The 15,538-nt window shown below is 42.0% G+C and overlaps 1 protein-coding gene across 1 annotated transcript in view; it reads right to left on the bottom strand.

Moving 5' to 3' along the window:
- LOC100122588 (pyrokinin-1 receptor) overlaps positions 1-15,538 on the bottom strand; it is a 25,605-nt gene extending 10,067 nt beyond the window's left edge. Inside the window, exon 1 of the mRNA XM_001606151.6 lies at positions 13,890-15,538. Within this exon, the coding sequence (XP_001606201.2) occupies positions 13,890-14,712 (823 nt within the window). The 5' untranslated portion in view covers positions 14,713-15,538. The remainder of the gene's footprint in view (positions 1-13,889) is intronic.

The raw sequence follows: 15,538 nt of genomic DNA, 5'->3' as shown, positions 1-15,538 counted from the left end.
GGACTTTACATCAGAAATGACTGTATTTTTTTTCAGTGTATACACTCGAGATCTGACCCGCGCGTGCGCCTCAGTTGGCGCACTCAGTTGATACACTTGAACCTGATAGTCGTTTCGTAACTCGCGCGCGCGCGACGTGAAAAGTTGAGCTTAGCCGGTGTGATCAGCCCGTCGATGTCTCTAATACACGTTTCGGATATAAAACGTGATTACATGTGTGGAATGTTGTCAAGGTGCACGAACATCGATTTATTTCTGGTTGTTGACTGCTTGGAATTTGAATTTGTAAATTTTAAAATAGGAAGGGAAAACTCTTGTAATTAATTGTATACGAGCGCGCGTGATTCTCAAGAGCTTTTACGTAACCTCCTTACTCTTTCATTCGGAATTCAATAACTACCCGACTCATTGAGGAAATATTTCAAGATTAATGAAGGCATTTTGAAGAAGCCTTATGCTATTGAATTTTTGTTAAGTACGAGCTATTCTGTTTTTGATTGTTATGTCTGAATTTATATAAGCTAATTTAATTTTCAGATACTTAATTTCACTTATCTATCCGAGAACGTTTATCGATCCATTCTACCGGAAAACAGAAGCTTTAAAAACTTTCTTCGCGCGATACACACCAAAAAAGTTTCCGATGTACCCTTAAGTTTTCCCTAAGAAACATTATCGTATCGCTACATGAGATCCGCATTAATTACTAAATTCTTCAAGGAAGGTTTAAAAAAAACAAACATGAAAACTCGTTTACCCTCGAATACTCTAATGAGCTTTTGTCTTCTCATTCTCTCCTTGTTACAAAGTTCGTTAAACTTGAAAAATTCGTCAATTTCAACCTTTGGCTTCTTAAATTCCAAATATGCAAAGGCCACAAGCGTACATATATACAGATTGCTATACGCGATCGATCGTCGTATGGACGTTGCTGGTTTCGCGTTGAGGCATTTGCAAACCCCGCATTTCAATTTGCTGTGCTCAATTATACGAGAATTACTCCTGACTTCGTCTACGGTGTTTACCAAACATGCATATACATCAAGTTTGGAGTAGCGCTGCTTTTCAAGATTCTAGTGGTGATCGCCCTATTATGCACAAGCTTCCACGAATAAATAAAGCTTTATTCAGTATGAGCGCTTGAACTACGCTTCGTTTGATCTTCGCTTCGCTGCGAATTAGGTTCAAAGCTTATCGATGGAAACAATGTCGTGATGTTGCAAAATGATTAAACGTTCGACACACAAAGTAAAGTTAATTAACCGTTGGTGCTTAGAACTGTTGCAGTTATACCTATAATCAGGAATTTAATTAAATTTTGTTCTTATAGAATTTTGCACTTTGCATCTCGCTCGATCGGTACCATTTGATTTTCTGCTGTTTGTTTCATAAATTGAGTGACTTCGCGATAAGCGCAAAAAAATAATGAATGCATTTCTTTTGATTGAAATACTAAATATGGCTCAAATGCACATGAGAGTACCTTTTTACAGCAACCAATATCACAAGTTCTGATATCAGTAATGTTGGCATCATATAATTAATCAAAAATCATCCTAAGCACTCGAATCACCGCAGTTATTATACAATGATTTATCATATACAGCGAAACAGTATAGAGTACAGTATCGAACCAGTAAGAGGACCTCCACGCATACAACATTCATATCCAACAAAGCTATAGCTACAAATTCGGTTCTCTGAGCTTTCGGAGCTTTGAAAATGATTTATACCCTGATCACCACGTCACGTCGACACACGAATACTGCGTGTATACATCTTCCTGGATAGCGCCGACACGCTACTACGCAAATAACAATTTTGCACATATCACTGTGAGTAACAAATGCGTTGACATGTGCGACATATAAACCAAGGATCCGCCGGATACGTCATACTGGGATATTGCATGAGACTAGCTGAAGTGCCCGGATTAATTTTGCTTGCACTGAAATAAGTTATGCCGAGTGAGAATTCAAATGAACCTTTGAGTGTAAAATATAGTACTCTTTTTATACTAAAAAAACTTAAGATTAAATTTAACGCCCAAGTGCGTAACCATAATCACTTTCGAACACCAGAAAAACCAGCCGAAGGATCGTCCAACTGACACAAGGCTATAAAACTTTTACAGCTGTGGCAGGGACGTCAATTTTCGATAAAGCTTATAATATATTCCCGACTTATCTAAAAAAAATTCGTTTTTGAAATTGAGCTCTGTATATAAAGTATTAAAAATGGTGTATTTTGAAATATTTGAAACTACGTGCCTCTAGCATCGATAAAGTTCAACATTGCACAGCTGTAAAACACGATTATAATATACGGATATTTGATCTAAAAGCCATAGGTATATATATTATGAAATCCCAATAAAGTGTAGCGCAGTAGATCTCTAAAATATCCAACAGCCAGCGATATCATATCGGTATTTCACGTACTACATCGCGACAGAGTCGCCACTAATGAGATACCCGAACGTCGGGACTTTTAAAGGTCGCCTTGCAGAACCTCTCAAGAGAGAAGCATAAAGTATACTAATACTCCCTCCCGTGTGTCCCTTGCTTCCGTGCAAATTGGAAAATGAATCTCAAAAAAAGCATAAATCATCGCCGTTACCAGCAATATACGCGAGAACTGCGTATCCTCTGATATTCCACAGGACGTTCGGACAGCGTAGCTCCGAAAATACACGACCTCACCGCGGGGCAGTCGTCGGTGAATCCATAACGGTATGTAATTGGTCGGAATTACCGCCGTATTTACAACCAGTGGCGCAGCTTCCGAGGACGCAAAACACGAGACGACCCGAGCCGAGCGCAATATGTTTCCAGTCAACAAGACACCCCCCGACCTTCCTTTCTTCTTTTTTTGATACCGTTTTTCATCGTAATGAATTCGTCCATCACGTACAGCTGCTCGCGCACATACTGATATCAGTATAGTAGCCCGCGTCTTCCATTAGTACATTAGTAGTCGGATATGACGACCTTGAATTCTGCGACGCGACGGAATAAACAGGTGCCGCGAGAGCATAGGTAGCTCGCCCGTTATTACACTAGGCGAAAAAAAGAGATCTGCTGCAGATTTTTTCGGGAGATCGGGAGCAGGACCAGTTTGACGGGTTTGCATCTTGCGGTTAGTGTCTAGAGGATGATGAGACGGCGGAAGTGAAAAGAACTCCGCGTGGAAAAATTTCGGGACGCCAGTGGTTGGCTCTACTCTCTTTGTGATGCGTATAGGAGATACGACGTCGAGAAAATTTCTTTCGCGGAAACGAGAGACGAATTTTTTATAGCGGATTACGGAGGAGAAGATCTTTGTGTTCCTAGAACGGGCGATATGCTGTATACGTGTGTGTGTGTGCGATGGGAACCGTTCGTTTCGTGCACCCCTTTGTTAGAGGCACTCTCAGCGTGTATAAATTATCCACGCACGGCATCAGTGCGGTATTTTTGGTGACAAAATCGAGGAATTTACTTTATTCGTGTGCTTGCCTTATATTGAAGAAATATTTTAATCTCATTAAAAAATACATTGAATAATTGATTCAACTAACTGATTTATATTTCATTCCATTACGAAATTGAATGACGAAACCCAAACTACAATTTAATCTTGATCAAAGCCATCGAAGCAGAGTATAGCCTCAAGAAAATTATTCACTTGATATCAGCCAGAGCTACCCTAGCCAAGAGATAAACGACGCAGCTTTCGCCGAAGCAAAAAAACCTGTATCTTCTCAGGGTAGATCACAAGCCATCTCCCTCTGCCTGCTACGCAAGATCACGATTACGCAATCGCTAGAGTGAGAAAAAAATGTTAAATCCGCTTCCTAACACTGTAGCTTCTTTCCGATCTCCGTTTTTTGATAAACAGATTTGCCCGGCGTTTTAATGAAAAAAGTTCCGCTAAAGCTCAGTCGCGCGTCTCTCCGTGCGCTTTTGCGACTTTAATGAGGCTATGTGTGTGCGAAAGAAGGAATTATTCGGGGAATCTGTTTGCCCGGGTGTAATGGCTTTAAGAGAGAACATTTGCGTACCAAGCGTTTCAGCGTATATCCACTGTGAGATCTACTTGTAGGTGTGGACCTTGAAACGTGAATTTTAAACTGAAAACTTTAAGGTGCTTATCGCGTGCACATTTTAAAAAATCACTTTTGGCGCACAAAGATATTAAGTCTCTTTGTTTCTACAAAAATGTAAGGAAATGGAAGTATTGCGCATTTAATTTTTGTAACGGTTTTTAAAATGGAATTGGATTTGTGTACGTTTTAACGAGGATCCCCGACTGTAAGTCAAGGCAAAATGAAATATGCTTTATATAAAGACGCACTTTACGACGTATTGTTGTTGTATGATTGTGCTCTCTCTCTCTCTCTCTCTCTCTCTCTCTCTCTCTCTCTCTCTCTCTCTCTCTCTCTGTTGCGTAGAAAATGTCAGATTATGATAATCAGAAGCTATGTGTATCAGTTACTACCGATTTCGGCTCTACTATCTATGAAATTCTGATATTATTTACGTATATTAAGTAAATGTTGGTTTTTTGGGTTTTGTAAAATTGTTTTTAAAAAATTTATCATGCATCTCAGAATGATAAAATAATGGTACACCAGTTGTATTTTTATAATAAAAAATTGAACAATAATAATAGCTCAGATTACAAGCCATACTTGCTTAGGTTTCGATACATAATATATGCAGCACGTGCTGATGTAAAGATCAAAGACCCCGGAATACATAGCGATTCGACAAGTAAGAAAATACGTCTAGACCCGAGTTAGTTCTAATTCTTTTATAGCGTTGTGAAAGTCGTGAAATATTCAAACAAGTTATGTTAAGGTTCACGCTGACAAGCCAAGGTCATCTAGTATTCTAAATATAAATTCGAATAGAACGTTTTTAGGGACTGGTATGCTACATCAACAGTATCCCAAGAAAATTTTCTCATACAGTATTTTATTTCAAAGAGATGCTAAAAAGTCTATGGCTTCAATTGAATTTCGTAGTATGTCCTCGACAAGTTTGCATAACCACAGACATGTGAATTCACCAATATATATATTTTATTGATTCCAGTTAAAGCCCAATAAATTAAGTTCGAATCCTAAATTGATAGAAACACGCTGGTACGAAAATCGCATGATATAACAGCCTGGTTAAAATCGAATTCGAACATTAAAAAAAAACAACTGAACTCACCGTGCTTCGATTTCAATAGTGTTAGGTAACACGCACAGTATAAATGAATTATTTATGTAAACGGAGTACCGGAAAACAATTGAGTAAGCGAATTCATGCGTTTCCCAGATTCACCAAAATTCATTCAAGATGACGAATTAAAATCGCTTGTAATTCAATCATCAGCCGCACGCGCGCACGTGTACACAAAATTTCCGGCACAAAACCGCGCCACGAAACAGCTGACGAGTGGCGCTGATATATTTTGGTCCGATTTACTACCAGTATACCTGATGCATCGTCCGATCGTGTCCAGACTCGCACTACGTACCTATATAGAAGCCTTCGAATGAAACTCCGATGACATCGCTTATTTTGCACTCGTTTAATGGCTTCCAGAATCGAGCGGGCTCTATTACTCTTGGCACACGGGCGCATATGATCGGAAAACTCATCGGCGGTTATAACCGATATTTATACTATGATACATACGCGCGCTTCCGCGTGCAAAAGCCAACGACGAGAATAAGTGCGCGCGACAGAGCCGCGATCATCCTTGATCGCTTGCGACTCGCGGGTCAATTAATTCGCTTCAAACTTTCCACCCGAACAAAAGTATAAAGAGCTCGACGCGCACTCTTGGCCCCCCTGTGGCTCGATCTGAAAATAGTCGAGCGCTGAATAATTAGCTAGCATTCGGGGCTAATGAAACGCATTCGCATAATAGCGGAATGCGATTCTAGGTATTTGTGCGACAGTTTGGTTAGTCAGGTACGATGTTAAATAGGAAGTGGAATATTGAACGTACACAATGACACGGTGAAACAAAGTGTAAGTTCTCTTTGTATCGATTGACGCTGGCGCAGTGCATGCGTTGTAAAATAACAATATCGAATGACATTGCAATTCGACTGAAAAACATTTAATACGCTTTGGATTCCCCGATGATCGATCAGGAGTACGTTTGCAAGTCATCTATTGACAATCGAGAACAATTAAAGGATAATACCGTTTTTTTAGGTATTTGAAGTAGCCTGATTACATAAACAGCCAAGCATTCATTCGGTAATTGACTTGTAATTGATCGATGATCATTTTTTTATTGGGAAGTTAATTTTTTTAATGAGTGTAAAGTAATTTTATCCTTGTGTATATACTTATGCAATCGGTTTGAAAAAAAATAAGCTCCTTTGATAGAAGCCGATGGTTATTCGCGAATAAATTATAGTGTCGTAAAAAAAATCAATTTTGTATGAACAACGTGTATTTTTTAAAGACATTGAATTCATTGTGATCTATAACAAGAAAAATACTGAATAAGAAAGTATGATAACACTAATAGAATCACGTGTGTCAAGCCTAAACACAGTATCATCAAGCCTACGCAAATGTCACATTATTGCGATAGCGCGCCGATATCTAACGTCTTACGCTGGACAGAAGATGTTTATGCTACTCTTCGAAGTTTTTCATTAGTCAACTGTCATGCAATAGTTCGCATATTCTAAACACAACGTCTGTAGGAGAATATTTAATACTGAAAAAATCAAAGAATGCTAAAAAAGGGTTACAAGCAAAATGTGAATGTATGTAAAAGAATAGGATGCATAGTTGAGCTGACCCATATAGCAAAAATTTTCAAGCTGAAAAAAAATATGAAATGTTTTTTTAAAATAGTTGAATTAATTTCTCAAAAACGTTCAATACAACCTATACAGGAACGATCCTCGTAAAAACTGTCCTCGTTCATCACGAAAAAAATATAGCGCCACGAACGGTGGATTTACGGCGTCATCGCGCAAGTGCTTCAAGTACGAGGTGCACCGTCGTCGTCGTCGTCGTTGATTTATGTCCCGGCTCGAATCCGTCGAGCGCTATAAGCGTATACGAGTCTCGAACCGATGACAGTACCTCCCAGCTTATTTCTTTTCCCTCCTGCCAGCTCCCTTTTTCTTTACGGCCAAAGGAAAGTAAGATGCTCAGTTCTTTTCGACAGCTCAAGCGGGTCATCGTCCTTCGAAGTCTTTCCTGGCGACCGATCCCTCCTCGCGAATCTTCTTGCTTCTATCTTCTTCAAAGGCCGCGCGCTCGCGCCTCCTTTTCTTCTTCTTATTCTCCCGTTCTTTGATCGCAGTTCTTGGCTTTTGCTCCATAATACTCTAGCTTCTTATCTGCTTTCCGTATCGCTGCCGCCTTTTTGGGCGCTTTTTCTATTCGTTTCTTCGGCTCTAGCTGGCTGCCAAAGGATAAAAATAAGCATTCTATATGTGGAATCGTAAATATGAGACTGGATTATATGATCGTCTTAATTACCAACGCAAACAAAATTTTATAGTATTTATGGTGTTTCGATTATAAACTTTATGACTTTTTAAGATTATGGTTCGCGCGTTTTGAAAGAATACGATGTTATTTTAAGAAATTGAACTGTCGAAACTAATAGAGCAAACATATTTTGATTAACCGGGTTAAATGAAACTTATAAGATACCGCTTATTTTCGATGGCTCTTCAATTTCAACGTACTTATTAACAAAGAGAATCCACACTAGAGCTTAAATATTTTTCTAATAAAAGGCTCATATCTCTTCTCAACACATGGTCACGGGCATGAAAGTACATTCTTTATCAAATCCAGAAGCTTTTACGTTCTATGTGAAAATATAGAGATATTTCAGTTTCATTTTTAGGGCAGAAACCCCCTTACACTCTGAAAGAATAACTTCATAAGCTCCTGAAAGCCTTGGCGGCATTCAAAGAAATACGCGCGATACTAAAACCTAGCTGCCATTTAGACGCAGTGGGTGTTTCATAGTAGGTAATCGTCCACGATGATACAGATGTGTATTAAAAGATATAACATTTTTACAGCTAAAATTCAGTATTTTATTAATATAATTATAGTATTTTATGGAGCTAACAGAGATGCATCGATGTCTAGTAATTTGAATACCAATTAACTATTAAATGTAGAAATACACTGAGAGTTGAATGAAGATCTCGATGAATGTGAGAATCATGTCAGTATTCTGTGGATGGTAAATGAAATTTACTGCTATTAAAGCTTATTAGTGCGAATCTACTTATATACCGTCAAGAGACTTCGTTTACAATATAATGTCTCTTTATTTTCTTCTTACTATTATAATATTTATATGTTAATCTTTATAGTAAAATGATTTACCTATGGATTATTATTTATATCCTTTGATCTCCCAACCTATTTTGAAGTTAAATCAACTTTAGGGCCAAGCCAACATAGTTTTTCACTTTGCTAATTCGTTTATCGATAGCATAATGTCTGCTAGCCATACGTTTTGGAAAATTTTGACTATTTTATAAATAATGTTACTTGGAATTGTAGTACAACGTATTGCCCTGAATAGCGATGCATTGAAAAATGATTCAATTATCGAGTTTCCATTATGCAAGGCTAATAATGCACATGCGGTGTAAACATCCCCATTAGCTAATTAAGAAGCGAGCATAACAGTTCAATAGGCGTGAAGATCAACATGTTGCAAACATTCCTAGTCCATGTCGATATTTAATAAGCACTTCTGCTCGTTCCATTATGCGATGAACAATGAAAATATCCAATGCATTATCTTGTCTTCGCAAGACGTGGTCTCACTATAATTTATCCTTGCTAAGTAATTATTGAATGCAGCGCAGACTAGCGTGTCTATATTAACTTTTTAATCCTGTTTATCAAATAGAGAAAAAAGATAGGGAAAAGCCTTCAATACGTCAATGACGATGTGAAAAAATTCTATTCATCTCCTAAGTTCATGCAGTAAAAAAAGTCTCTTGCCCTACTCGAGCGAAAGAGACATCGGTGAAAAAATACTTCGCAGCCCACCGGTACACATGTCCAATTGGGAATAAAGTATTCCAAACTTCCATATAGTTGAAATTCAACTTGTTCTTTTCGTGAATGAATCCACGACCTTATTCTAAATTAAGCCTATATTTCGTGTTGGTGCAAAGTGAAAACATTCACAAACTACTTTATTTTTCTTCGGTATATAATACCTATAAAAGCAATTTGCCATCTTCGGCGATTCCCTTTACTTTTTGCCAAACCTCATTCACGGAAAATTTTCCGTTTCGCTGCGACTCGAGGACACAGGGGAGGAGAAAAAAAAACTCCAGCAAAGCGCCGAAAGCCCTTGCCCATAAACTTTCAAGACTGGGTTGTCGCGAGTAGTTTGTTGTGAGATAAGGGTTTGTATTACAGAAAATTGGATTGTATTTTTTGCTAACATCTGTACGAGAAACTTTTTCTTTCCATTCCCTTATGTGGAAACAATTATTATTCCTCGTCGTAACGCGAGTAATTCTCAAAGAAAGCAATGCGCTGAAAGTTCGAGTCGAGCCTAGAAAATTGGCTCGACTAAATCGGAAAATCGAATGATCTTTGCAACGGCTCGGGGGAATCTTATCTTGGCTTGTCGGGAGCTTGCAATCCAATACGGACGAACCCATGAAATCGAGTATTACTTCCAGATACGATGCTGCACCGGCGAATTCACCTGATGGAGAAAAAAATGAAGCGGAATTCTCGCCGGGACGAATTCCCGGCTACGCTTGATCACATCCCGTAATATCGGCGCAGACGTTTTTCTCGTGACTGCGGTCGCTTCATTTGTGTTAGCCGCCGCCTTCTATACATAGCCCTTGGTAAAAACCGAAAATACAGGTAGAGAGAGTCTCGGGGAGCGAAAGGGATGAAGATCAGCGGAAGCGAATATAATTGATCGAAGGAAAATGCCAAATTACGAAGAAACGCCCTCCTGTGTATACCTATCTCCGAGTAGCGGCAGGAGGGTGATATATTCCTTCATTATACGAAGATCCGCTCATGCTTCGAGCTTCGCAAGAAACTTCGCGGTCCTTCCTGTAAGTGAAGAATAAGTGCGCAACGAAGTTATATTATACACACACGGAGAGTTGGACTCGTTTGAGGAATCAATGAAAATGGACTGATTGTCGACGCTCCAGCTGGACAACACATAGAAGTCTCAATAAAGTTGTCCGAATAATTGGCCGTCTGGGAGGCTTGACCGCGCGAACACAGTAAGGAGCGATAATAGCTCCTCGCGAGAAGCCGACGACACTTACAGGGGCTCACGTGCAACCGCGCGGCGTCCTTGAAAAAAAAAGAAACAGCAATCGAAGCTTTATGTGCCTCGTGTGTGTGCGTATCTGCGAGGCTATATACGAGTTTCGCACGTCAAGACGTGTGTGCAGCAATCGTATTTTTTTCGCAGTGTTGTTGCCTCGCGCGCGCACCTCTCGCGAAGGGTAAATATATAAGCCGCCGAAGACGTTGATGAATCGGCTGGAATTTGTAACCTTTAACCCAGAAAAGTTGATTTAAAAGTTGCGAGCGTCGAGCAAACGCGGGCTTCCATTTTTCTTCCTTCCCCGCGCGCGGCTGCTTATCATTCCATAAAGGAGTATTAGCTATAAGTTTTTCTTTTTTAATTTCTCCACTCTCTCTCTCTCTCTCTCTCTCTCTCTCTCTCTCTCTCTCTCTCTCTCATTTTCTCTTTCGCATCCCCTCCGGTATCATAGCCGCGCGGCAAATGTGCAGTCGCAATTCCAGCCAATATTTGCCATCTGTTACGAAGCACAAGGGCTCGGCCCCCGCGGCCGTCTATAAGCAGTGCGCGTGCATCAGTATCAATACATAGCCGTATAGGCGTCGGCTGTGCTTTTTCGAGCTTCCTGCGAGGGCTGAGCGGTGGTATTAGCCGCCGGCGACGAAGTATCATAGCGCGTTCCTATAGTGGCATCCGCGAGCCGACGTCCACGATCGATTATTCCCTTGCGTCTCATTGTTCCCGCTTAGCCGGACCAGCTTTCTCTTCTCTATAGTCGTTTGTTTGCGCGACCGCGGTTCTTCCTGAGATTTGCTTCTGGATGATGGTATAGCGAAATAGTGTTCCGGCAGATGAATGCCTCTCCGATATCGCATGAGGCTTATATATATATATATATATATATATATATATATGCGGGGAGATGTGTCGGACGGATTATAGAAGACGTATCCGAGTTTGATGTGCCTCAGTGACTTTTTCGACGTTGTTAGGGAGTCTATTTACGTGCGCGGTAATATTGATGGATGTACACGGCTCTAAGTGTATAGAAGAAAAACTGATTCGAAGCCGAGGAGCACGAGTGTTAGATCTCGTGTCCTCGTTTGGAGAGATAATTATCGACGGTGAATTAATAACGTACGACCTTTTATGGAGGCTGCGATGAGTGTATTGTCTATGAACAGTTGTACCCTTGATCGTTTTTGACCAGCAGAACTGTTTGGTGAGCTTATAAAAAAATTATCGAACGACCGATAAAAAAGTAAATATCAGAAAGAATTCCATGTAAAAGTCAAGGCCTCTGTCAACTTAAAATTCAGAATAGTCAATAACTTTGACAATGTCGAATGTCAACATCAGGCTTCAGAACTACTTCCAGCTTTCGAACGCACGAAATCTCGAACTTACACCTTCTATTTATAAATTTTCAATTGACCGTAAACTCATGAATTTCCATCAACGAACTTTGTTTGCGCGCAGAAAATAACAAATGTATATATTTGAACTTCGTCGCACGATTTCGGCTGAGCCGATCAATAGACGTTGGCATATCACACTGAATCCATTCACTTGCCGCCCATATACATGTTTACTCAAAACAAGGAACGGCATTTTTTCTTCGCAACGCGCAATGGCGCAGAATTTCTGTTTAATTCATTCAATAAAGACGCGAACACGAAAAAAACTGGCTTATCCGCACAACGACGAAGCGCGCGGCGTTTGAAACACTTCAACTTGTCCTCGTTTTGGTCTACTATATAATACTTGATGAGCAAGAAAATGACGCCATCCACCGCATCGTCATCGCGCGGCGAGTAATATAAACACGCGGCGAGTGGATAGGTATACATATTACAAGAGTTCGCGGCTGAATTTTTTTAACTTTTCAGTAGCCGCGAATGCCAGACATTATCAAATGCAAATGCTGTGAAGAGGGTTCCGTTGAGCCACGAAGAGTGTACGTGTAAGACAGAGCGTAGTCCCGAGTTTGTTTGTGCGGAGACCAGCTCTTTCTGACCTTTCTCGTCTATACTTTTCTAACTCGATTCTTTCATCCGCGAACGCGTCAATTCGCTAAAAGATTAGGAAGAGCTGACCGGCCGCGCGAAGGCGAAAAATTCATCTCAGACGTAGAAACAAGTCTATCTCTTTGATGAAAAATAACCGCTAATAACTCACGAAATTTGATGAACTTTTTTCCCGAAGTGAGAAGCGACTTGGAAAATTTTGGCTTTGTTCTGTCAACGAAACGACGTATATCTAACGTTTTAACGCCATTGAGCTTTTCCGATAGCAGTGCGTTTGGATCCAAATGTATCAACAGAGATGCAAAGGTTTAGTTTTTGTGAAGGAATTCATTTTAATTCAGTTTTTGTGTCGACACTTGTTCCGATTTTTGGTATATCAAAAATGACTTGTCACGTTCCCACAAATACAACAAAATTTTTTTCTCCCAAGCACAGACAGACAAAGTTCCGAGAGAGCTGCATATGTCTTCTGAACATCGATCCCCGCACGATCACCAACTTCGTTCCTCCTCTCGCGTGTAATGATAACACAGAAAAGTCGCGCGTTTTTACGGCCGATTTAATCTTAATGATTTGTCTCGGCTTTATAATCTCCCGCGATCTTTTTCCTGGTTTTGTTTCGATTCATCATCTTCAAAAGGCATCGATCATATTATTCTGAGAATGCGAGAAGATCAAGGGAAAAAAGCGGCACAAAAAAACGCCTCCTCCTTAGCATAATTCAATATCGGCGGCGAGCCTCGCGGCTTACCTAACTCCGAGCGCGCTCGCGCCTGACAATCAATCTTCGCTCATTGTACGTTCGCCGCGTAGACGTATAATACACTGCGCGGCCTCTCTACACTGCAACTTCCTTTTTTTCTCCTTGGATTTTCCCTGTCGGACGCGTCTGCACGTATATACACTAAAGACTGATCGCTCTCGCGTAACACCAGCAGCATATAGGAGCTTTCGCAAGTTCGTACGCATCGGGGGTTAATCTCGACGACGAACTTGCGCCAAGATTTTGACAGGAGGAAAATCTCTGTTTTTGTTCGACTCCCTTATCTCATAGTCGGCGGTGTAATACCGCGCTACTGCGTGTGTTTGTACTGGAACATTCGTGCAAGCTCGGCGTGGGTGTACGCGCTGACTGCGAAGCTTACACGTTTAGCTGTGTTTTCGCGTGTTCGAGAGTTTAAGTTATCTGATCGCTGACGAGGAAGTAAACTCATCCATATTTCAGAATTACCATCTGCATCAATCATTAATGCGTCGACGCGTTTCCCCGCTAGTTTACACATTTCGGTTATGAATGTTTGATGAAAAATAACCCGCAGCGTCTATCGATCGGCGAACTACGGCACGATTTCTCGAATAAAAAATCATTACTCCGGCTTTCTCGCCGAGAGTATGGATGTCAAGAGACAAGCTAGCGCGTTACCTCACTCGAAGAAGCTCATTACGTAAGATGTAAATCGACTGAATTTCCTCGGGAGCGCGCTCGTGATTGTACATTAGTAAGTCAATCGCAGACCGAAGTGTCCCGCAGTAAAAAACAAAATTGCCGAAAATCAATGCCATATACACACTTACCGAGCATTTTCAACACTCTCCTGGTGGACCGACTGTGCCTGCAGTGCCTGTCCATCCTAGAGCTTCCGACCTTGACTCTTGTGCTCTCGGACCTCCGATGATGCTGCCTGCAGTTCCTCTTCATCAGCGTCGACTTCTTGAGCTTTAGTCCGATCAGTATGTACAGCACCATGATCAGCGTCATCGGTATGATGAAGAAGAGGAAAGTCGAGAGTTCGAAGGAGAACTGAAGTATCTGACGCTTGTATTGGCACATCAAGGCCTCGGGCGTACCGTAGCTGACAATGCCGAACTGCAGGGCCTGCGGCACCGCGCACACCAGGGCCACCAGCCAGATGAACAGGATGAGCTTGACGGCTCGCGAGAGCTTGGACATGGTCTGCGAGAGAAAGGGGTGGCAGATGGCGACGTAACGCTCGGCCGTGAATGCCGTGATAGTGAGAACCGAGGCGTTGGTCGAGGTCTCGGCTGCCAGGCCGCGCAGTATGCAGAAAGCTTCACCGAACACGTAGGGGTACTTGTACCAGACCTGATAGATCTCCGAGGGCAGCCCGAAGATCAGGAGCAACAGGTCCGAGACGGCGAGACTGAACAGATAGTAGTTGGTCGCGGTGTGCATAGACTTGTTGCGCGCGATCACGATACAGGTGCTTATGTTGCCCACGGTGCCCGTCACGAAGATCGACGCGTAAATTATGCTGATGGGAATCACCACGTAGAGCTGGTCCCGCACCGGGCCGAAAGTCGCCTTGAGCGGATCGACCAGGTACTCCTCTCCCACGAAGTTGCTCGAGTTGCTCGAGTTGCCGAACGGTTCTTCCATGGCTGCTCGTTATTCCACGGAGCTATGATGCAAGTGCTGGTGTACTTTCATTCATAGAGCCGAGCACGACGTGGAGTCGGCGAGTCCGGTCGACGCTTCGACTTCGACTGCGATCGCGTCGTCATGTTTATGTATACCGATGGCGTATGAGCGACTGCGTGGTTTGTTTTGCCAAGCCGCGGATTATTGTTTACGGCTTTCCGAACTGGAGATAAGCTCTCGCTGCTGCGACGCACTACAGTTCTCTCTTCTTCCTTTGTTTTATTTAATGAGCGACGATGCACATGCACACATCGGCGCCGCGCGATCGCGACAATCGATCGACTTTGTCAGCGATACAAATCGGCGCGCGGGGTCTAACAATAGAGCGTAACGGACACATCACGCGCGCACTGCCGCTGTTACCATCTCCCCACTGCTGCCTGTGTCACAAAACTCTTTCCCCGCGATCATAGAACGAAAAGAACAAAAAAAAAAATTAAAAACTCGAAAAATCTATAAAGAACTCTCGTCTCCTCCGACGATCCAAACTTAAGTGTGTATACAAAATATATTACACGAGCACTGTCATCTGAGCGCGTATACAACAATGCTCTCGCGTCCCGGTGCAGACGACAACTGGCGCTTCGACGTGGTCGCGCGACGGTTAGCGCTGCTTATACTGCTGCTCGCGGTCCCGTGTCATTTGACGGGAAGTGCCGGAGTCGCGCACAGCACGGTAGGCTAGCGCTTCCACCAGATGTACACACGCTCAACGCGCGCGCGCGCGTGTACGTGTGCGCGGCGCACAGAGCGAAGAGAGGAGAGAAGAGGTAGAGGGATGGAC

The sequence above is a fragment of the Nasonia vitripennis genome, chromosome 3 (assembly GCF_009193385.2).
Source record: "Nasonia vitripennis strain AsymCx chromosome 3, Nvit_psr_1.1, whole genome shotgun sequence".
Taxonomy (NCBI): Eukaryota; Metazoa; Arthropoda; class Insecta; order Hymenoptera; family Pteromalidae; genus Nasonia; species Nasonia vitripennis.
Note: the sequence above shows the minus strand (reverse complement) of the source record. Positions and strands in the feature narration are given on the sequence as shown.